Here is a 23,652-nt window from a genome sequence, read left to right on the forward strand (position 1 = left end):
CATGCATAAAGGAGTGCAAAAAATAAAAAACACACCACATCCTCCAACCTTAAAAGATTATCCCTTATTATATTATAACTTCTATTGTTTTAAACTGATACATTTCTGCTTAGTCCCTTGAGTTTACTATAGACAAGGCACACGTCTCTTGCGACTATGCAGCCATAGAAGGGCTGCAAAATCTGCCATTTCTGTTAAATTCAATTACTCCTCCCCCTCGGGAGGGGAGGAGGTTCTGCTGCATGTTTACAACTCCCTTTGATGTCAGGGTGACAATGTCAGAACACACCTTCCTCTTTTGCCACCCAGGGCCCAACTGCTTCTTTGAATGCATAGCCTTATGATGTACTCCATGCTTCAAAGTCAAGTGCCACGTAACAGAAAAGGCTGTGACCCAAGGCGATGCTGATCATCTCCTTCTCATGCAACCCAATCAGCATGGAATGAGGATATTAAACAGAAGCCAGGAGGGTTATGTGAAAAAGCAGCTAGGTTGGGGTGTATGTGAAAGGGTATGCTAAGAGATCAAAGTAAGTGAGCTAGAAGAGGGTGAATAAATGTGTGTATGAGCAACTGGGAAAGATGATAAGGATCGGGGGTGGGGGCAGTGAAACACAGCTGGACAGACACCACCTCCTCATATCCCCAAAAACTCCAGAACTTCCCTCCATCTAATCTTCTCGCATCAATACCTGAAATTCCCCAGTTAAATGTAGTGCTGTTCAAAAATTGATACATCCATAAAAAACTCATAAAAATAAGTTATTCAGACCAAAAGCAAGGTTGAAAAACTTTATTTTTGTTATACAAAATAAGTTTACATTTAATATGCAAAATTAGATGTATGCAAGTGTACCACAGAATTACAGAAACTTTTGCAGAATTGTCTAACTCTTGCCATAGATTCTGTCCCTGAGCTGCTGCAGGAAACTAGAGGCTATGACCATAGCTTAGGTTTAAGTTTTTGTACCCTACCTACCGTACCTACCTATATGGGTGTATCTTTATTTCACACAGAATAATACTTAAACAAAAACATCCTAAGGTTTGCTCTAGCTCCGACCTCTTCCCTCCCCCTAGTTCCACTACTTTCCCCACCCCCCCAAAAAAAATAAGACTACATGGGGGGAATCGGTTTGAATACTGAGTTACAACCAATTGTGGAACTATTCTTCCAGCAGACCAAACTACTACCGAGAGCCAAGGTCCCAACCAAATCCCCACCACAGCCTTGTTTTAGGAAATAAAGCTCTCGTTTTAAAAAGAGCAAAATGTGGTTAGCCTGCAAAAAGTATCACCTACAACATGATTGGTAATCTTTATTTCTAGTGTATCCCTTTTAAAAAAAACCAGAACAATGATGAACCATAGCCAGATCCTCTCTAAATACGACACAAGCATCAGTACTTTCATAATAGCTCAACTAGCACTAGCACGGACTTTTAGGTCTTAGTTTCTTAACTTACTACCCTTTTAAGCCTTCTTTCCAGCTGTTTAAGCTTCCAAGTTTTGCAGTCCTTGTTAAATGTAACTTTGTTTCTCCTGATTATAATAAGTTGTTTATGTTTACTGTTTACGTCCCTGTTCGATGTAAACCGACCTGATAAGGTATTTAACTTTGAAGGTCGGTATAGAAAAATGCTAAATAAAATAAATAAATAAATTAAAATGGTAAAACAACTCAGCAGAGCGCTAGAATAGCATGGATTATTAATTGCCCCAAATTAACTCTCACCACAAGCTTTCAAACATCGGGCATCAAACGCCGCTCACTTGCTGCATCTTCTACGATTAATTAATACCTTCTCAATCAAGAACTTCACACCACAGACACAAAGCAGCCCCACGAAAACTTGAGAAAACACTGCAGGAAGAACCCGGCGAAGCGACGCAATTTAACTCTCCCGCCACGAGCCGGGCCCAGCCTGATCCGCGGGAGCGGAAGTAGCCGGCCGCGCCGCTTCCGGTCTTCGGCGGTATCCAAGGAGGTTGCTAGGGCCGCTGGGAGCAGCAACAACAGATCGCAGCTTGGGGGAGGGGGTGGTGGCCGGTTGTGTTTTTTGCCGGCTTCGCCTCTCTCTCCCGATCTCGGATCGGTCCCAGCCCCACCATGAGCAGTTCGATCCTGGCTGAGCTGGATTGGGACGATGGCTTCGCTATTCCCGTGGCCAATGTGGAAAATAAAGCGCTGGAAGTTGAGGTGAGGACAGGGAGGGCGAGCCTAGCAGCCGTCTCAATGCTCCTGGGAGCAAAGGGTGGATCGAGGTGGGCTTGGGGGGGGGGGAAACACTTTATTTTAACAAGGGAACATGTTTATTTTTTTTGCGGGCAGGGCTTCAGTTTCATTCCTTTCTAAAAATTTCTTTACAGGGAGGTAAAAGTAAATTATTTCTCCAAACTATTTTTTTCCCGAGTACAAAGTAAGAGTTTACTATTTGTCTAAATTCCCGAGTTAGAACAGTGATTTTTCTCAATTTCCCTAGTACTCAAACGTCATTTTCTAGGTTTTTTTTTTTATTACTTAGATACAGTTTTTTAATTGAGGCAGATTGTCATTTTGTCCACCAGGCTTAATTATTCCAGTCACGCAACCTGTTCAGCTGTTGAAACTGCAGTATAGTGTAGTTCTCTTATGCGAAGCTTAATATAATTGGTGTTTTTCATGCATATCGAAGAAATCCATTTAACATAACATTATCATTTCTTATCATACATTCCGCTTGAGCGAGGCTCTTAAATTACTTATCTCTTATATATATATAACTTTCAGTTGCACAGTTTTCTTAAAATGTATTCGTTATAATGACCTACCATAATTCTGATATTGATGAAAGTTTATAGGGCAAATAATGTGCATGAAATAATCTAAAATTAAAGTGAATTAGAAACATTTCAGCCTTCTAGAGAATGCTTTTTCAAGAGAGGAAAATCTGTTGGTGCTTTTTATTCACAATTTTCAATGCTAAAATATGTACATCTGCTTTCACAAGTCTCAGAAAGTACTGGCGTACCAACGCCCCAGCACAAAGTAACTCCTAGATTCATCAAAATGCTATACATTTTGCATGAATAACACCTGCAACTACACAGGTACCAGTATTTCCTTTTTGGGCTGCTCCTGGTGTATGTGTGTATGAGAGAGAGAGAATGTCTTTAACACTTTCATATAAGTCAACTATTTATATTGCTGTAGGAAGACCAGCTAGTAACTCGAGGTTTTGGTGGTATTCTAGGGTTTTGGGGCCAGTTTGACATGCACAGGCAGACGTACGAACAGCACAGTACATATCAGTGAAGATTGGATGTGATTTGGAACAAGGAAAGATACACAAAGATGTAAATGTTAAAGATACACATTCTACAATGTTCTCTCGCCCTAGCTTGATATCACCCAGGTAGAGAGTGCATCAAGCTAGGGCAAGAGATCACTGTAGAAATCTCATCTTTGTGTATCTTTCCTAATTCTAAATCACGTCAAGTCTTCACTGATGTGTACTGTGCAGTTCGTATGTCTGCCTTTGCATGTAAAACTGGCCCCAAAACCCTAGACCACCAGCAAAACTTCACCTCGAGTTACCCGTTTTGGGCATAATGCACAGCTGTTGTAGGTCATAATGCTAGGAAAAACGGAGTAGTTATTTCCAGCGTGATAGCATGTATCACGCTTGCATAGTGCTATCGCAATCAGCGTTACTGTTGAGTTCGTGGACCCTTGAGTCAGCTAGAGATGATGAAGGCACACCGTGAGAAGGCCCACAGTGGAGGTCGTAGCCGGGAGGTGGTTCAAGTCAGGAGACTCACTGAATCTTCACCACTGGAAGCCCATGATCCCCCTGGGAGGAGCCCTTGAGGATCCGAGCCGCTTGGACTTATGTGCGGTCTCCTGAAGGTGCATACCTGAAGGGTAGTCCAGAAGTTATGAAGCAGAGGAGTGACTGGAACCAGGAGACCAACCGGAACTTCACCACTGGAAGCCCGATGTCCCCCCAGGAGGAGCCCATGGGGACCCGAGTTGCTTGGACTTAGGCGAGGTCTCCTGGGCGGAGCAGTCCGGAAGACATCAGGCAACAGACAAGCAGGAGGTAGAACAAACCAGGAGTCAGGGCAGGCGGCAGACAGCAGGATACCAGAGGACAAGCCAGAGCCAGGAGCCAGGCGACGACAAGGAAGGGCTGGAGAAGGAACAAGGCAGGAACAGGTAAAGACTGCAACTAGCAATACTCAAAAGAGCGAACCTCGTTGCAAGGCGAGGTATGAAGGTAGCAGCTGGGTTTAAATACCCAGCAGCGTCTGACGTCATTCCAGGGGCCGGGCCAAGATTTCCCGCCGCAGCCCCTTTAAAACTCGAACCCCTGCGCGCACGCGCCTAAGCGGTGTGGTTAGGAGCAGGAGCCAAGCAGCGTCTCCCTTGTGGAGACGCTGCTGCGGAGAAGCTGCGCTGAGGCCCGAGAACGCCCAAGGAGCGCCAATAGTCGGCAGGAGCCGTCAGCCGGGGAGGTAAGGGGCCCCCGCAGTCCGGATTTATAACAATTACCATATTTCATTTTCATTTACTCCTCCAAAATCCACCCATCTGTATACATTTTGCAAATTTGCATATGCAGCGCACGCTGTGATAAATAATGTATGTGTTATTGCATTATCGCAGGCATTAGGGCCCAAACGCGATTTGAAAAATGACCCCCTAAGTGACATGATTTCCAGCCGAGAATGCTGAATTGGGCTGTACTATGAATGCAACAAAAATGAGATGGGATTACTTTTCTCCAGTATCAACATCAAAAGTCATCCATATTATTAATAAAATTAATTCTTCTTCATGTCTTTGTGCCACAGCCTTATTAAAAATGTTTAGGACAGAGATTGGTTCTTTTATTATTAACCTGAAACAAGGCAACATCATTCCATGAGAGGTTTATTCAGGCTTCATAAACAGGCATTTATATGCTCTCTACAAAAAAAACAAAAACCTTAGATCCTTACCATCTCATCTCTTTCCTTTGTGTTGAATTAAGTCTGTGATATTACAGCAATTTATTGATTTTGTCAATGAATATTCCATCTTTGATTATCAGAAAGTATTTCAGTACCATGAGCCTTCTTCTGTCTATTACTGATACTATTAGACTCGGTTTCGATACTGGAATGAAATATGTCATTATACTTCTTGATATCTCTGCTCCTTTTGATACCATTCATTACCATATTCTAATTTCCCATTTGAATTAGTTAGGAATTGGAAGTACAGTATTATCTTGGTTCAATTCATATTTCACTGATTGTACACACCCACTCAGAATTTCCAATAACATCGCTACATGGCAGTGTGTTACAACTGGTGTCTCTCAGGGCTCGGCACCCTTGGTGGCTCTCTTTATCATTTACTTGACCCCACTATATAAATTGCTTGCTGGTCTTGGTATCTTGGTATTGACTATAAATTGTATGCAAACAATATTCATTTTTTGTTCGAGTCACATCATCTTGGTCAACCACCTTTGAATTGCCATCTGTTTGTCAACAAAAGTGTTGGTTATTCTACAATAAACTAGCCCTTAATATTAACAAAATGGAACTTTTAATAGAGTAGACATCCATCCACTGACATTCCTTCAGTTTTTGTTTTTGAGGTTACCAATTAAATCTCAAGTATAAAATCTGAGCGAAGTATTGGATCCGTACTTATCAATGCATAGTCATATTAAGTATCTTGCAAAATCAGCCTTTTGTAAATTATACATGTTACTCAGATTAAAATCTCTAACAGAGCCCAGCACTTTTTCCTACAATTGATGATTGCAACTCCCTGCTTGCTGTCCTTTCTGCTAACACACTCAGAGATTTGTAAATCGTGCAAAATTCTGCTGTTCACATTCTAGCAAGGATGAATATGTGTGAACACGTTACACCCATACCATATTCCTTACATTGGCTTCCAATTCAAGGGCACATTCACAAATTGCTTATTCATAAATTGCTTCATAACACTGCTATTCCCTGCATAAATGCAATGTTACAAATATAGAAGCTCCCTTTATCCTTGAGATCAACCAATTGAGGTCTTTTAGAAACCTCTGCTCCAAAGTTGACTTATCTTATAGAAATCCATGACCTGGCTTTTTCAATCTCTGGGCCTTCACTGTGGAACTCTCTGTCAGAACAATTGTGTCTCATCATTGATATGCAAAATGCGGAATAGAAAAACTAAAATTAAATTAAAATGAATGATTTTGAAAATTTGGCTCATAGAGGGCAATTTTTGAAGACCATGTATGGGACTACTTGTATGAGTAAAAGGGCTTTTTGAAAATTGCCCACTCTGTAGATGTGATGGGTGGCATGGGTGTGAGCCCTGAAGCAAGACAGGCTGGAGCTTCACCTATACCAGCTGCCTCCCCCACAGGTTGAGAGACTGGGTTCCAGCGGCCGGCAGGGTTTAGGTGGGTCTCTAGGGCAGGCAGGTAAGCGAGGGCATACTGAGGTCAGGGCAAGCAGCAGATTTGAGGGATCGAAGACAGGCCAGGGTCGGGGCAGGCTGTGGACAGATGTGGTCAGGTGCAGGCGGCAGGTAATCTTGGTCAGGTCCAAGCTAGAAGTCAAAATCCAGAAGTCGGGCCAAGAGGGGACAAAGACACACAGAAGATACTGGATAAGATGGATGAGGCAAGGCTGGTTGAGGAAAGACAGGAACCAGGAACACAGACAGGAATGAGGAACCAAGAGGCAGGAGCAACACGCACTGCACATGCAGGAAACCCATTGCTGAAGCCAGGTAATGCAGCAAGGCTCTTGCTTAAGGCCTGATGTCATCAGAGGGTACTACTCAGCATTTTCCACTGCGGAACCTATATAATGTGCACATATGCGCACACAGAGACCTGGGAGCATCAGTGGCGTCTGGAGCATGTGATGATGGTGGTGTTCTGCCATGATGTTTTGGCTTGCGACAGTACCGGTATATCCAATTGTGGAAGCCTGCCACAACCAGCAAATGTAAAAGTATGCGTGCTGTTCTTCAATGACTGTACTTTTACCTGCATTCTCATGGAGGTGTTTCCCAGCGGGAGGCAACTATGTGCATAGTTTTGCATTTTCAAAACTATGCACATTGTTTTGGCTGGAAAAATTATCCACAGGAAAAAAACAGGTGCAAATTTCTGCAGCATTTTTTCCTTGGGCATTTTTTTTTAAAGGGAAAATATGCACATCCTTTCCTTTTGAGAACAGGGGCAAAGCTCATGGACATGCACAGTTTTTGAAAATGATTGCCTAATGATCCAACTGGCTCCTTCAGTTGTTTTTGGGTTGTTTACAAATATTTGTATCTGTGGAATGTAATTGTCAGGAGGTATGCAGTGTTTTTAGGGTAATTTTATTTTCCACTATCACAAATAAATAATTTATCAAATGTAGGTGCTATGGAGAAAGTTCGATTTTGATATGACATTTGTCTTTTTTCAAGCAACCTCCTCTATTTATGTAAAAAGTGCTGCTAGTAACAATTCCAACTTTTCTTCTACCTCTTTGACATCACTATAGTCAGTATAATAATGTATTTGTTAATATTAATAACAATCTATAAATTATTTCTATTTACAGCTTAAACATAAGCAAACTGAAAAGACAGATCTGCAGAATCAGATGAATGACTTTGTGGATCGAATTCAAGCTATGACAGAGCACATGAAGAATGTCAGACAGGAATTATCTTATACACAGGTAAATTACTGCATTGGAATGAGAAGCAGCAAGAGGAATGGTTTTAAAATCTATGAGAATTCTAATAAGCAAATAATAGAATCTACAATGATGGCTAGACTTATAATAAAAACACTTTTATATTTTTTGCTTTTATATTTTTATACTTTTTAATGATTTATTGTTTTATCCTTGGTTATATTTTAAAGAGGAAGAAAGGAGCAGTGGAACATTCATATTAAATTTTGCCTTCAAATTATAGATGGCCTTTAGCCAATCATTATTTTCCATTCCACCACTCCTCAATATTTTGGGCCAGATTTTAGTATTTTATTTTATTATTTATTTATTTGTTGATTTTTATATACCGACATTTGTCGGAACATCATGCCGGTTTACATTGTAACAAATTAACAGAGAGTGAAATACAATAAACAGGGATGGAGAAGGGGGGAGCAGCAATGAAGGAGGAGAGAGGACAGCAGTAGGAAGGATAGGGAAAGAGAGAAATTTGATAGGAACATTCGAAGAATATAAATTAACAATAGACAATATATGTACAGGTGGGCTGGTAGGTACCAGACCATTGATGGCAGTGAAAGGGAGAAGTGGGGTGGGGGGAGAAGGAGGGACAGGGTAGGATAAGCTTAGAGTGGAGGAGGGGAACCTATAACACAGTATTTAGGAGTCTTTGCTTGGGGGGGAAGAAACACTGTATTTTGGAGTCTTTGCTAGGGGGAAGAATAGGGGAGAAAGAGGAGAGGCAGATAGGAGGAGGGGAGAGTGAGTAGGCTAAGGGGTTAGAGTGCAAGCTAAGTTTGGTCAACATCTGGATACGCTATTATAAAGAGCCAGGTTTTGAGCCCTTTTTAAAATTTAGACAGGTTAGGTTCTAGGCAGAGGGCCGTGGGCAGGGTGTTCCATAGGGAAGGGCTGGCAATGGAGAAAGCCCTTTCTCTGGTTGAGGTGTGGTGAGCAGTTTTTAGGGTAGGGGTATATAGAGTTCCAGCAAGGTTGGATCTGGAGGGGCGGGGTTGATGATCGGAAAAGTGGTGCATTCTCGAGCCAAGTGTGATTTTGATCGTACAATAGATTATGGAGAATGGTGAGTGTTTTGTATTTTATGTGGGAGGCTATAGGTAACCAGTGGAGGTCTTTTAGGATAGGGGTAATGTGATCAGATTTACGTGTGTTTGTGAGAATTCTGGCCATGGCATTCTGTAATAATTGGAGGGGTTTGATAGTGGAGAGAGGGAGGCCCAGAAATGAAGAATTGCAATAGTCCAATTTAGTTAAGATAGTTGCCTGTAGGACTGTGCGGAGGTCTTGGGTATATAGCAGGGGTTTAAGTTTCTTTAGGATGTGCAATTTGAAAAAACCTGTTTTTATGGTATTGTGGATGTGAGATTTGAAATTTAAATGTTGGTCAAGATAGACACCGAGATCTCTCACATTGCAGGTGAATGCGTCGGGTGGAGGGTTGGTATTGCTTAAGGCAGGGAGCGAGCGAGCTGGGGGATTGGAGATTGTGAGGAGCTCCGTTTTTGTTACATTTAAAGCGAGATGTAGGTTTGAGAGGAGGGTGTTTATTGAAGTAAGGCAAGAATCCCAAAATTGTAATGTTTTGGGGAGGGATTCTTGAAGCGGGATGAGGATTTGAACGTCGTCAGCATACATGAAGAATTTTAGGCCAAGATCAGAGAGGAGATAGCAGAGGGGAAGGAGATAAATATTGAAAAGCATGGAGGAGAGGAAGGAGCCCTGCGGGACGCCCTGTGTGAGGGCAATGTGGGATGATTTGCAATTGGCTATTTTTACGGTGTAATTTCTGTTGTTGAGATAAGAAGAGAACCATTGCAACACAGAACCTGTGACGCCGATTTCAGCAAGGCGGGTGAGGAGTATGGTATGATTGACGGTGTCAAAGGCAGCAGATATGTCAAGTAGGGCCAGTATGTATGATTGATCATGGTCCAATTCCTTGAGTATAGTGTCAGAAAGGGTAAGAAGGAGGCTTTCACTGTTACGGGCTTTATGAAAACCAAATTGAGCCGGGTGAAGGGTGTTGTGCCCTTCAAGGAATTCGGTAAGCTGGGTATTGATTATTTTCTCCATTATTTTTGCTATGATAGGCAAGTTAGAAATAGGGCGATAGTTGGCTGGGATACTGGGGGTCGAGGTTAGGTTTTTTTAGGAGGGGTTTGACTACTGCATGTTTAAGGGGGTCGGGTACTTTGCCATGTGAGAGGGAGCAGTTTATTATGTCAGCCAGGAGTTTTGAAATGGTGGCGGGGATGGAAAGAAGAGTCTTAGTGGGGATTGTATCGGATGAATGTGTGGCAGGTTTAGCTTTTTGGAGGATTCGTTCAATCTGTTTAGGAGAGGTGAGTTCAAGGGACTCAAGGTTAGCGCTTGAATTTTTGGGGAGGGGGTTGACAGGGGAGGGATTAACAGGGAAACATTGGAGGACATTAGTGATTTTGTTTCTAAAAAACATGGCAAGTTCCTCACATTTAGTGCTGGCATTTTCTTCAGTAGAGGGAGGGGGAGGGGGTGGTTAGTTCAGTGACATAAGAAAAGAGAGCATTGGAATTGAATTGGTAGTCATGTATTTTGGCGGAATGGTAGTCTCGTTTTGCTTTTAGGGTGGATGAGTGAAGAGAAGATTTGTAGGCAGCTGCGTGAGCTGAGGATGGAGTCTTTCGCCAGGCTCTTTCTTTATTTCTCAATTCGTGCCGGTGTAGATTTGTGCGCGCAACCTGGCGTGCACAAATCTACGCCCGATTTTATAACATGCGCGAGCAGCCACGCGCATGTTATAAAATCCAGGGTCGGTGCGCGCATGGGGGTGCACACTTGTGCACCTTGCGCGTGCTGAGCCCTAGGGGAGCCCCGATGGCTTTTCCCGTTCCCTCCCCCCCCCCCCCCCCCCCCCCGAGACCTTTGTTGAAAACGTTGCGCCTGCCTCTGGGCAGGCGTAGGTTGTGCGCACCAGCCAAGTGCCGGCACGCAATCCCCCGACACGGCCGCTGTGCCAGAGGCCTCGGTCCCTCCCTGCCCACTCCCCGTCCCTTTTTTCAAGCCCCGGGACATACGCGCGTCCCGGGGCTTGCACGCTTCGCTGGGCCTATGCAAAATAGGCTCGGTGCGTGCAGGAGCGGGTTTTCGGGGTTACGCGTGTAATATACACGCGTAACCCTTTTAAAATCCGCCTATATATATAATATATATATCAATTTTTATTATTTATTACAATCCAAGTATCTTATTATCTCTCTTCCATATTCCCTATAATTGTTTATTCATTTTCATAGCTCACTTCCATATACCCAACAAGGGACCTTGTTTCGCCACTTATGGCTTCTTCAGGGGTAAATTGAAATCTAATAAGATGAAGCACTTATCTGTGTACAATTGTATAGGTTCTTTTCTAAGAATAAATAATTTATCTGTTGATCCTCAAAAATTCAGGATCAGCTTCTATAAAACATAAGAAATTACATATAACATACAATGTAAATGATTTTTACAACCCTTGAATTCTGGCCCTGTTGAAATCTTTATATAACTCACCATTGCATTTATCACTTCTCATGAAGATTACTTACATTTCTGCATAGCCCTTCCATGTTCCAACATCATAGTTTAAAATGCTTTAATTCCATGTTCCTTAAAACGGCAGTTGTTACAGTATCATAAAAAGTAACAGCAAATTCAGATACTTTGATGATCTTATGTTGCAAAATTAAAATACTGCACAATAAAATGCACTCAAACTGTCTCACTCAACAAATTCAAACATCAGATATTCTACCGCATAGACCTGTGGACTAGACACAAAACTTCAAGACCCTTTACATATAATCCCTCAAACCTTCATTGTAATTAATCTTTACTTAAATCGATATCACAGACAGCAACAGAATGCATAGCATTAATATTACACACTGCAAGTACTCGCTGACATGTGCCTATCCTTATACCAAACTCCAATAGCTTTCATCTTTCCTTATGTCAGGCGTTAGTATGAAGATGCGCGAGTTAAACCCCCTCCATTATGGGGCGAGATAACAACCGTGTGACTTCCTCAATCATATCCTGAGGAATGTGAATTGAAACCATGTCTATATTACTTCTACTACTACCTCTATGGCTTGTTAAAATTATTGGTTTTATAAGTTTGGATGATATTATTGTCATCATCATCCCTGCCTGACATGTCAGTTATCAGGGGTATATAATTGCTGATATTGCCCATAACTTTCCTCCCCGGTTCCCCTGGTTAAGATGATCATGTGACTTCAACATCAGATCCTGAGAATCGCAAATTCAAATCATATCTATGTCACTTTAGCTATCACATCCATAGTTTGTTGATAATATTGGTGTTATAAATCTAGATATTACTAATACCATTCCTACCTGACATGTCAGTTATTTGGAGTATATCATTGCTAGTGTTACCCAAAATTTTCCACTCCGGTTCTTTTACCAAAAAGCAAGTCATTCTATATCCATGTTAAGACCCACAGGGATTGAGTGTGCCATCTATAAATAAAACATTGTTTCAATAAAGTAAAGCCCAGGAAACATCACCCCATGCCTTAATTGTACCTGACAAATAATGAAAAATTTGATATCCTGCTCAGTATGATTTTAAGTCACTCAATGTTGCACTAATGGGGCCTGATATTTCTTTATTCATACACAACTTTTGTGTTCCATTATACATACCCTGATTGATCGTTTTATCTGTCCAACATATATTAAACCAAGGGACATACTAAAACTTATGTAACTTGAGATGTGGTACAATCAAAGTGTCCCGGGATTTTAAAAGGTTTTTTTTGAACTTCACATGAGCAAATTCCCTTAGTTGTAATATTTGTGGGCAAATATAACACTCTCACAAGTGAATTGTCTCGTCACAATAATCGGATATCTCTATGCTTAAACAGGAGCTTACCAGTTTATCCTTCAAATTAAAACATCTTTTCATGGAGTCACTCATGAGAAGCTTCTAAGAAAATTAAAAGTCAAGAGATAGGAGGCAATGTAATTTTGTGGACTGCAAACTGTTTAAAAGACAGGAAACAGAGAGTAGGATTAAATGGTCATTTTTCTCAGTGGAAAGAGGTAAACAGTGGAGTACCTCAGGGATCTGTACTTGGACTAATGCATTTTAATATACTTATTTATAAATAATCTGGAAAGGGGAATGATGAGGCAAACAAATTGGCAGATAACAAAATTATTCAGAGTAGTTAAATCACAAGTGGATAGTGATAAATTGCAGGAGGACCTTCTGAGACTGGAAGATTGGGCATCTAAATAGCAGATGAAATTTAATGTGGAAGTGATGCAAATGGAAAATTAACCCACGAGTTACCACCTAGGAAAAAGACCTAGGCATCATAGTGGACAATATATTGAACTCATTGGCTGAATGTTTTGCGGTGATCAAAAAAGTGAACAGAATGTTAGGAATTATTAGGAAGGGAATGGTGAATAAAACAGAGAATCTCATAATGCCTCTGTATAGCTCCATGGTGAGACTGCACCTTGAGTACTGTGTTCAATTCTGGTCGCCACATCTCAAAAAAGCTATAGATGCACTGGAGAAGTTACAGAGAAGGGTGACGAAAATGATAAAGGGGTGGAATGAATCCCCTATGAAAGGCTAAAGAGGTTAGGGCTTTTTAGCTTGGAGAAGAGACGGAAGATATGATTGAGGTCTACAAAATCAAGAGAGGACTAGAACGGGTAAATGTGAATTGGTTGTTTACTCTTTCAGATTATAGAAAGATTAGGAGGTACTCTATGAAGTTAGCAAGAAGCACGTAAAAAAAATCAGAGAGAATTATTTTTCACTCAATGCACAATTAAGCTCTGGAATTTGTTGCCAGAGGATGTGGTTAGTGCAGTTAGATTAGCTAGGTTTAAAAAAGATTTGAGGAGAAGTCCATAAACTGCTATTAGTCAAGTTGATGTAGGGAATAGCCACTGCTTGTCACTAACATTAGTGGCAGGGGATCTGTGCTTGAGTATTTGCCAGGTACTTGTATCCTGGATTGACCACTTTTGAAAAGGATGCTAGGTTTGATGGACCCTCAGTTTGACCCAGTATGGCAACTTCTTATGTGGTTCCCACATGCAGTCGCTCTCTCCTAAGCCTTTTAGTCTTTCTTTGTCCAAGCTAATCCCCTTGTGGCTTTATTTTCTGTCTATGAGTTTCTTTTTGTGATTTGTTTTATTCTTTATTGCTGCCTTGGCCGTCCCTCAACAAAACATTTCAGTTCTAAAGAAAAAAAGGTAATGGAAAAATCCAAGGCCTAGAAGTCTGCGGTTAGTGGGTTCACAGCCTGCATTTTGATGCCATATGTTTGGGACACCTATCTGCTACCACTACCTGGGCCTGGATCATGATGCTCTCAGCTGTTATAGTTGTGGTCGTATTTCTTCGAGGGTGCAGCATTATTACCACACCTGGAAGACTGAAGCATGAGGTTGGGCAGCGGAGCTGCTTCTTTTCCTTGAGCGAGGCCTTTTCATATTCTCTGCACCACAAAAAGTCAAAACAAGTTTTATTTATTTATTTATTTATTTATTTATTTATTTATTTATTTAAGGGTTTTTTATATACCGAGGCACGTTTGCAAAACATCACCTCGGTTCACAGTGTAACATAACTTAGCAACAAGCTTTACAATAGTAACATTAACAGGGAGAGGGTTAACAAGGGCAGGAGCTGATAATACAAGGATTATATACAAATGTACATGCTAGTTTTAATAAGAGAGACAAAGCAATCAGGCTAAATAGCAGGGGATTGTAAAAAGGGAAGGGGAGGAAGAGGAGTATATCTACAGAGGGTGGGGGTAGGGAGAGGATAGAAAGGGCAAAGGTCAGATGGACGGTCATATCACATCTTAGGGGAAAGACAGTTCGTTAGTCAGGGTACGCTAGTTTGAACAGCCATGTTTTAAGATTGTGTTTGAATTTTTTGTGGCAAGGTTCCTGGCGTAGTTGGGAAGGCATTTTATTCCAGTGAGCGGTTCCTGCAGTGATGAACGATCGCTCTCTAAAGGTGGTATGCTTTATGTGCTTAGGGGAGGGTATTTGGAGTTTGGCCAGGTGATGCGTTCTTGTGGGTCTTGTCGGGGTGTGAAGCTGGAGATGTTCTGGGAACCATTGCATGTCATGGTTATGGATGGCTTTGTGTATGAGCGTGTGTACTTTATATACTATCCTGGAGGTTACGGGGAGCCAATGTAATGATTGAAGGACGGGAGTGATGTGGTCATGACGGTGAGTGTTGGTAAGGATGCGTGCCGCGGCATTTTGTAATAACTGTAGGGGTTGTAGAGTACTTTTTGGTAAGCCTAGGAGGATAGCGTTGCAATAATCAAGTTTGGACAGGATCATAGCTTGCAGAACTGTGCGGAAGTCAGAGGTATGAAGAAGAGGTTTGATTCTCTTCAAGGTGTGGAGTTTGAAGAATCCGCTTTTTATGGTGGCTGAAATGAATTTTTTGAGGTTAAATTGGTTGTCTATCATAATGCCAAGGTTGCGGACTAGAGGGGTGGGAGGGCAACTGGGTAGTGAGGGTGTGGGGGAGAGACTGCGTGATGGGTTGTTAGGAGGGGAAAGAATGAGTAGCTCTGTTTTGTTAGTATTGAGTGCTAGGAAGTTATCGGAGAGCAATTTATTTATCTCAGATAGCGCAGAGTTCCAGATCTTCATTGCATTTGTAATGGAATCCTTAATAGGGATGAGTATCTGTACGTCGTCAGCATATATAAAGTGCTGGATACCCAGTTTGACTTCTTTTTTCTGCAAGTCAGGAAAGGCTTTCCCCTGGTGTCACCAGCTCCTGCATCTGCTACAGGTCAAGGGTTGAGTGAGGCAAGGAAGACAATGGTAGTGGATAAGACATTGAGAAGAGCACCTAAGTGGTGCAAGGGATCCCTTTGAGGTTATTTCTCTCAGAAGCTAGGGCTGTCTGCTCGGAGTTTCACAGGCACGGACCTTCCTCAGTGCTGCAATGGGGAATAGCTTTCTCAATACAAGTGCCTTCATCCTTTCTGGCATGGAAGATTCCTGTGGTAATGAGCCATTTATTTTACCTGGGCTGGGATTAGGCCTGGGCGCCATCCATCTCATCAGCACAGAGCACTTACTTCAAGTCTCAGTCAGCAACCTTGGCCAGGATACTAAGGATTCTTTGATATCACAAGAATGGAGTGTCTTGTCATGCAAGCAAGAGTTCCTCTGCTATGGAAGGCAGTGCTATAGCAAAGGAAATGGTTTTACCGGTGCCATCGATCAGTACTGGCACTGGTCAATGAGAGGCACTGGTGCAGCTAGTGTGAAGTGCATCAGAGACAGCTGCTTCTATAGTTGCAACCACTGCGTCTGCAAGTTTCTATTTGGCACCACCAGCGTCAGTGAGGATGAATTGATCTGAGTTTCTGAAGATGATGTCTCTTGTCCAACTCCTGCGCAAGGGGTCCCTCAGCCAGTGGGAGCCCAGCTGTCACAGCTACTGAAGAATTTCATTGCCTCTTTAAGCTCTGAAGACCAGAGAGGGAAGTTGGAATGTCTCCTGTCCAGAATGGCAGATATTTTTCTGCATAGTGGGGACACTCGGCATCCACCAGAGGTTCATGGCCCTCCTCAGAGCCTTCTGGAGGTGGGAGCAAGTCCCTATTCTGTGGTGGTAGATTCACCCCTCCAGGGAATCCCTTTCATGGATCAGAAGAGAAAGAAGTAGGTTCAGCTCATTCTGAGTTCCTACGGACGTTTCCTCCTCAGACCAGCAGAGGTCTCCACTTTGGTCTCCATAATAATCAGGTTCCTGGCTCAGCATTCCTCCATGGTCAGGGGAGGAGGATTCTACTGGAATTGTCTCACTATAATTCTCCTCCAGAAGATATCAGTTGCTCTTATTTTCTGGTTAAGCTAGCAAAGACATTGCCTATCAATGTTAAGAAGGAGCAGAACCCCAGAATAGATGTCTTCAGTCTACTGCAATTTCTTCAACTTTCTGCTTCCATTCCAGTTCTTAGCCTCCTCAAGAATCTGCAGATGAGGATGTGGCAGGCTCCAATATCATGTCTTCCGTTAGCTCAAAAGACAGGCTTCAGGGTAGTCTAGCTGCTGCATAATTCCATTGTAGTGGAGTCAGCATTGAAGCGGGTGAAGCATACCAGGGAACAATCTTAACATTCTTCCTGGAAAAGATACAGAAGCATTGGATTATTTGGGAAGAAAGTATTCCAGGGATTTATGCTTAATGTGGATTGCGTCTCACTTGTCATGGTGCAGTATTAAATGAGTGTGTGCAAAAACTGAAGTCTTTGACAGAACAGACAGATCCCAGTCATGCTGATTTCCACCAGGCTGTGAAAGATGCGGAGGAGTGTGAGAAGCACCTTATCCACTTCACATATGAAGCTTTCAACACCACAACTAGAACCTTGGCTGTTTTAATAGGAGGCTGGCATGATAACGAGTGAGTGGCCTCCATGAATATGTACATGACTGTGTGGAATACATGCCCTGTACAGGAGAAAACTTATGTGGTGATAAGGTGCAGGAGACAGTGGCTCTAATTAAGGAGCATTAATCCATTCTACAGTCACTCTCTGTAGGAACAGGTCACCAGCCAATCCGAACCAGACGCTAGTATTTCATCTACAAGCATCCATTTTTCCACTAATGACCCTTCTATCCTTCCCAGCTTCATCAGGCTCCTCCTATTCTACTGCAGCAACTACCCAGAAGAGGGAAAGGCATCAACCCAAAGTCCAGCAACAGTCAGCCTAAGCCTGGGACTACTTTTTAATTTGTTACTGAAACCCCACCTCCTCACTTCCTCCTATGGGGAGAAGGATTCATTTCTTCTGGAGCGATTCTGCATTTCCAGGGATGATTGGGTCCTGAGAATTGTGAAGTGTGGTACTGCTTGCACCTCTCTTGCCCTCCTCTGCCTCAATGGAGATCAGTCTTTAGCTTAGACCAGGGGTCGGGAACCCATGGCTCGCGAGCCAGTTATGGCTCTTTTGAGGGCTGCATCTGGCTCGCAGACACGTGTCGCCATACTTCGCGGTTCCCCGCTGACCCAGCTGCTCCCCGGTCCTCCGCTGCCCGGGCTTAAAATGCTGTCAGCCCGGGCGGAACGCGGCAGGACAGCTGGAGTCAGCGGCACCGGCGTGCTCTCTTCTCCTCCCCCCCCCCCCCCCGCGGCCCGGAAGAGGAAGTGGAGAGCATCGGGTGCCTGCGCGGGAAGAAGAGACCACACTAGCGTGGTCTCTTCTTCCGCGCAGGCACCCGATGCTCACCACTTCCTCTTCCGGGCCGCGGGGGGAAGGAGAAGAGAGCACGCCGACTGGAGTCATCCGGGTGCCTGCGCGGGAGTCATCGGGTGTCAGCCGGGTGCCAGCGCTGGAGTCATCGGGTGCCTGCGCAGGTCTTCCCGCGCAGGCACCCGATGCTCTCCACTTCCTCTTCCGGGCCGCGGGAAGAAGAGAGCACGCCGGTGCTCTCTTCTTCCCGCGGCCCGGAAGAGGAAGTGGAGAGCATCGGGTGCCTGCGCGGGAAGAAGACTGCAGCGCGGCTCGGAGGAAAATGAAAATCTTCAACCGCGGCCGATGGGACTCCGCCTTCGCCTCCGCGAGGGCTGAAAATGAAGGAGGTTAGCGTTGGGAGGTGGCTGCTGCTGCCGCGAGTTCCCGGGGGGGGGGGGGAGAGAGAGAGTGAATGAGCGAGCAAGCATGTGTGTTTGAGATCCTGTGTGTGTGAGTGAGAGATTGCATGTATGTGAATGATTGAGAGCCTGTATATGTGAAAGAGAGTATGTCCGTGATTGAGATCCTGCCTGTGAGAGAGAGAGCATGAATGTAAGTTTACCATTGGGAACCTGTATGTGTAAGTTTGTAATTGAAAACCTGTTTGTTTGAAAGAGTATGTGTGTATGATTGAGATCCTTTGTGTGTGAGAGAGATCATGTGTATGTATGATTAAGAGCCTGTGTGTATAAGTAAGAGAGAGATCATGTGTGTCTGTGTCTGATTGACAGCTGGTTTAGGTGATGGAGCATGTGAGTATGTGATTGAGAGCCTGTGTTTAAATGAGAGAGAGAGACCATGTGTGTCTGTGTGATTGAGAGCTGATTTAGGTGAGGGAGCATGTGAGTATGTGATTGAGAGCCTGTGTTTAAATGAGAGAGAGAGACCATGTGTGTCTGTGTGTGATTGAGAGCTGATTTAGGTGAGGGAGCATGTGAGTATGTGATTGAGAGCCTGTGTGTAAATGAGAGAAAGAGAGGACATGTTTGTAAGCATGTGAATGAGAGTCTGTGTGTGAGAGAAAAAGACAGCATGTATTTATGTGATTGAAAGCCTGTGTGTGTGTAAGCGTGAAAAGATAGACAGCATGTGTGTAAATGTGTAATTAAGAGCCTATATAAGTGAGAGAGAAAAAACATTTGTATATGTGAGTGACTGAGAGCATGTGTGTATAGGTGTGTCATTGAGAGCCAGTGTGAGAGAGAGCGCTGGTATGTGACTGAGAGAGGAGAAAGTTCCAAGCAAACCACCCCACCTCCTGCTAATTCAGAACAATCTCAGGACACCTGGATATCAAACGTTCCCAGGTATGCAGAGCAAAAAAATTTTTGTATCCTTATTATTTTTCATTACTGGATCTTTGTGTCTGCTATTTTGAAATATTTTGTTGGTATCTGGAAATGTTTTATATGAGTTTTTAATTATTGGATATTCCACTCATCAGCTGTTTCGAAATATGTTCTTTTTGTTAGTACAGTTTTACTGCTGCTGATTTTATATTTCTTGATTTGTTTTATAAGGATGTGTGATGTTTCTTTTTTCCTTTGTTACACTGCATACAGAGACTCTGGCTTGTTGCAGTTTCCAATTCAGTTTTTGTCTGCATGCTTCTTGTTATGCGTTTTGGTCTCTTTATTCTATGTTAGGTGAGGGACAGCACGTGATTCAGGTGAGGTTTTCTGCTGGCGTATAGTTTCTGTGTAGGACTCTATAGCAGCCTGACTTGGTCCGTTTTCCTAATAGGAGATGTATTGGTGTCTTAAGGCCTGGTGTAATATTTTCAGAGACTTCTTGTACTTTAAAAGTGTGATCTTACATAAAATGCACACATTTACTTGTATTTAGTTTTAAACATATTGTATGGCTCTCATGGAATTACATTTTAAAATATGTGGCGTTTATGGCTCTCTCAGCCAAAAAGGTTCCTGACCCCTGGCTTAGACCATTTTCAATCTGCTCAACTGCAGCTGGAAGTAACCTCTTTCCTTCAGCAGAAAGTGACAAAGTTGGTTCCAGCTCAGGAATGTGGCCAGGGATTCTACTCCCAGTACTTCTTAATCCCCAGGAAATCAGTTGTTAAGCTTGGGGGACTTCCCATGCATTATGGCTGATTCAAGCCTGCTTGCTGAAGGAGAAAGCAAGTTTGCTTCTCTGTAAGCAGTGTTTTCTGTAGACACAGGATGAATCTTCCACACTTAATACCCGCCCATCTCGTGCGAGTGTCAGCTACCTCGCTAAAATTTAAGCTCTGGAGGAGACAGGGGCTCAGGAGGCAGCATGCACACACAAGAACTCCCATGCATGCTCCATAAAACTTTTACTGACGTCTGGATCTGTGTTGGCATTGCTGAATGACTTCACTCAAGCATTATGAATGATTTAGCTTCCTGTTTATGGAGAACCCTGTTTACTGGTAAGCAAACTTTCTTTCTGGCTGCTGGGCATAGTTATCTTGTACTTAGCAGGAGGTGTAATGATGCCAGTTCATCCCCCAATTTATTGAAGGAGGAAGCCAATATCACTACTTCTGGGCACAGGACAGATGATTAGCAGGTGAATAAATTGATTTTAAAAAATGGTTTAGATGCAGGTTATATTTTTAGCTAGCTTTACTGCCATGGAGGCATTCATACTTGACTGGAGATTAGTGGGATCTAGCCAACTAACTGGAGAAGTAGCTAGATCCTGTGGGTGGGAAATGTCTCTCTTACCAAGGCTAAACTTAATTGTCTACTTCTACTAAGAAGCTAAATGTAGGCTCACGATAACCACCTTCTAGAAAAGGCATCCCTGTTTGGATTATTGGAGAGCCCAGGTAGGGAAGCTGGCTATCATGGAGCAGTTGTGATATGCTTTATGTTACGATGCTGCTTGCAGCTAGGCCACAAGCAGCCTCTCACCTCCTATGTGGCCTGGAGGCCGCCGCCGACTTCACCACTGCCGCCGCTGCAGTCTGCGGCAGGCCAGCCACCCCCAACTTTGCCTCTACTTCTCCGCGGCCTGGAGGCCGCTGACATGCCCTCTTCTCAGCCTGGAGGCTGCCGGCCATCTTCCGCGGCAGTGGGAGCCGCCGCCGCTCTGCTTTTACAGCCAGGGAGCCGGCCTGGAGGTCGGCTTTGATCCGGCGCCCCTGCAACCGGATACCGCCACTTCCAGCTTCCCTTCTGCGGCTAAAGAGACCGCCGCCGACTCTGGAGCTTGGCTTCACGGCCTGGTACTGCTCCTGCTTCTTCCTTGCGACTAGGCCGCCGCCGAAGCTTCTTCTTTCTGTGGCCTGGATGCTGCCGCCAGCGCCATCCTTCCCGCGGCCAGGAGGCCGCTGCAGTCATCCTCTTCCACGGCCTGGAGGCCGCCCTGGAGTTCCTCTTCTTGCAGCAGGGAGCCGCCATCAAGTTTCTTTCTTCGCGCCAGGGAGCCGCTCTCATCTGGGCCTGCCTCCTCCTTCGCAGCAGGATGTCGCTGTCCAAGATCATGCCCCTTCCTAGGCGCACGGCCGCGCCTCCTCTCTTCATTTAAAGGGCCAGCAGTGGGCAGTCCTTCTGAGCTCCTCCTGCTGACATTCCAAGGCGTTTCCTCTTCAGCCCTATAAAGAGGGCTTTCCTTCATTCCATCATTACCTTCGCAAGGAGTTGGTCATGGAGTCGGACTGCTCCTGGATCTTCAGTTCCAGCTCTTCATTCCAGGAGTCCTCCGTGATCCTTCTTCACTTCTTCAAGGCACTCTGTTCCTCATCGGTGTCCCTCGTCTTCGTCCATGGTTCCTGAACCTTCGTTCCATGTTCTGGTTTCTCGTCGGATCCCATCCCCTTGTCTCCAGATTTCCAGACGTCTCTGTCCTCTGATGTCTTCATCCGTCATATTCCAGATGTCCATGTGGTCCTCCTCTCTAGAGGTCCCTGATGTCCAGATGCCTTGATGTCCCGAGGTACCGATTGTATCTGATGCCTTACGTTCCAGTCCTGATGTTCCAAGTCCTGATCTTGATGTCCCGAGTTCCAAGTCTCGATCCTGATGTCCTTTGTCCAGTCCTGATTCTGAAGTACTGTCAGTCCCTAGCTCCGGGACCAGCTTTGCCTCGCCCCGGACCTTGTCTCCAGCTTACCTTTCCTGGAAGTAAATCCATATCGATGCGGTGTCCGTCTCAAGTGGCTGGAACCCTCTTCCGGTTGGATCTGTCTTCGAGCACTGCCTGGATTCCTCCTTCGTCCTGAGCCTCAGTCCTGCGCTTGTTCCGCTCTCCGTGTGGTCCGCAACCAGCCTCTTCAGGTTGTGTAGGGCACGCAGTGGGACAGGGTAGTCCATAACCAGCCCTCGTCGGCTGTGTAGGGTGCCCTGAGGGGCAGCGCCTGTCTAAGTCTCCAAGTATCCCGAGTCCTTGTCCTCATCCCTTCCAAGTTCCAAGTGGTCTCGTCCAAGTTCCAAGAATCCTTGTCTCGTCTCATCTGAGTTCCAAGTCCTTGTCTGAGTCCTTCCAAGTTCCAAGAGTACTCGTCTGAGTAACCGAAATCCTCTCCTCAGTCTACGTCTGATTTCCTTCCACGTCTGAGCATGTTGCATCTGAGTTCCAAGTTCCAAGCGTCCTCGTCTCGTCTGAGTTCCAAGTAACCTCGCCTTGTTCAAGTCTTCGAGCTAAGTCCGAGGTCCTGTCTTGTTCCTAGTTCCAGTACCATCGTCTGCCCTCGACCTCTGACGAGGACTTGGAACTTGGATGAGATGAGACAAGGATTCTTGGAACTTGGACGAGATCACTTGGAACTTGGAAGGGACGAGGACAAGGACTCAGGATATTCGGAGGCTGCCGCTTCCTAGTGGCAGGTCTGAAAGGGCTATCGAGTGGCCGGAGGGCTACCCCAGAGACCAGCATTACGTTGCTGGGTCTCTACCAGTGCGTGTAGGTTCGGCAGAGGTTAGGGCTCGGTGGTCAGCCTGCTCCTCCCACGTCTTGCCTGCCATGGCTCTTCCACGGAGCTCCTCTCTGCAGTCACGTCGTGGTCCAAGGGCACACATCTCCCCGGAATCAGGATGCTTTAAAGTTTTGAGGGAGTGTTAGGGAGCGCCCTAACACTCCCTCAACACTTTAAAGCATGAACAGTTCAAATATAATCAGATTGGGGGAGTGTTTCTTGATTGTCGGTCTCAGGAGAGTGCTTGAGACTATCTTCAGTGTCTTTATGCCAGGAGTTCATATTGTCTTTGTCTGCTGCCTGAAACTCTATTTAAGAACATAAAAACATAAGAAATTGCCATGCTGGGTCAGACCAAGGGTCCATCAAGCCCAGCATCCTTTTTCCAACAGAGGCCAAACCAGGCCACAAGAACCTGGCAATTACCCAAACACTAAGAAGATCCCATGCTACTGATGCAATTAATAGCAATGGCTATTCCCTAAGTAAACTTGATTAATAGCAGCTAATGGACTTCTCTTCCAAGAACTTATCCAAACCTTTTTTGAACCCAGCTACACTAACTGCATTAACCACATCCTCTGGCAACAAATTCCAGAGCTTTATTGTGTGTTGAGTGAAAAAGAATTTTCTCCGATTAGTCTTAAATGTGCTACTTGCTAACTTCATGGAATACCCCCTAGTCCTTCTATTATTCGAAAG

General features: G+C 44.3%; 1 protein-coding gene across 1 annotated transcript in view; it reads left to right on the forward strand.

Annotated features, from left to right (window-relative positions):
* The first annotated feature begins 1,991 nt into the window (after positions 1–1,991).
* The window catches only part of CCDC39 (coiled-coil domain containing 39), a 294,107-nt gene continuing 272,446 nt past the window's right edge, over positions 1,992–23,652 (forward strand). Inside the window, exons 1-2 of the mRNA XM_029616381.1 lie at positions 1,992–2,200; positions 7,600–7,719. Coding sequence (XP_029472241.1) covers positions 2,111–2,200; positions 7,600–7,719 — 210 coding nt within the window. The 5' untranslated portion in view covers positions 1,992–2,110. The remainder of the gene's footprint in view (positions 2,201–7,599; positions 7,720–23,652) is intronic.

This window comes from Rhinatrema bivittatum, chromosome 9, assembly GCF_901001135.1.
Source record: "Rhinatrema bivittatum chromosome 9, aRhiBiv1.1, whole genome shotgun sequence".
Classification (NCBI taxonomy): domain Eukaryota; kingdom Metazoa; phylum Chordata; class Amphibia; order Gymnophiona; family Rhinatrematidae; genus Rhinatrema; species Rhinatrema bivittatum.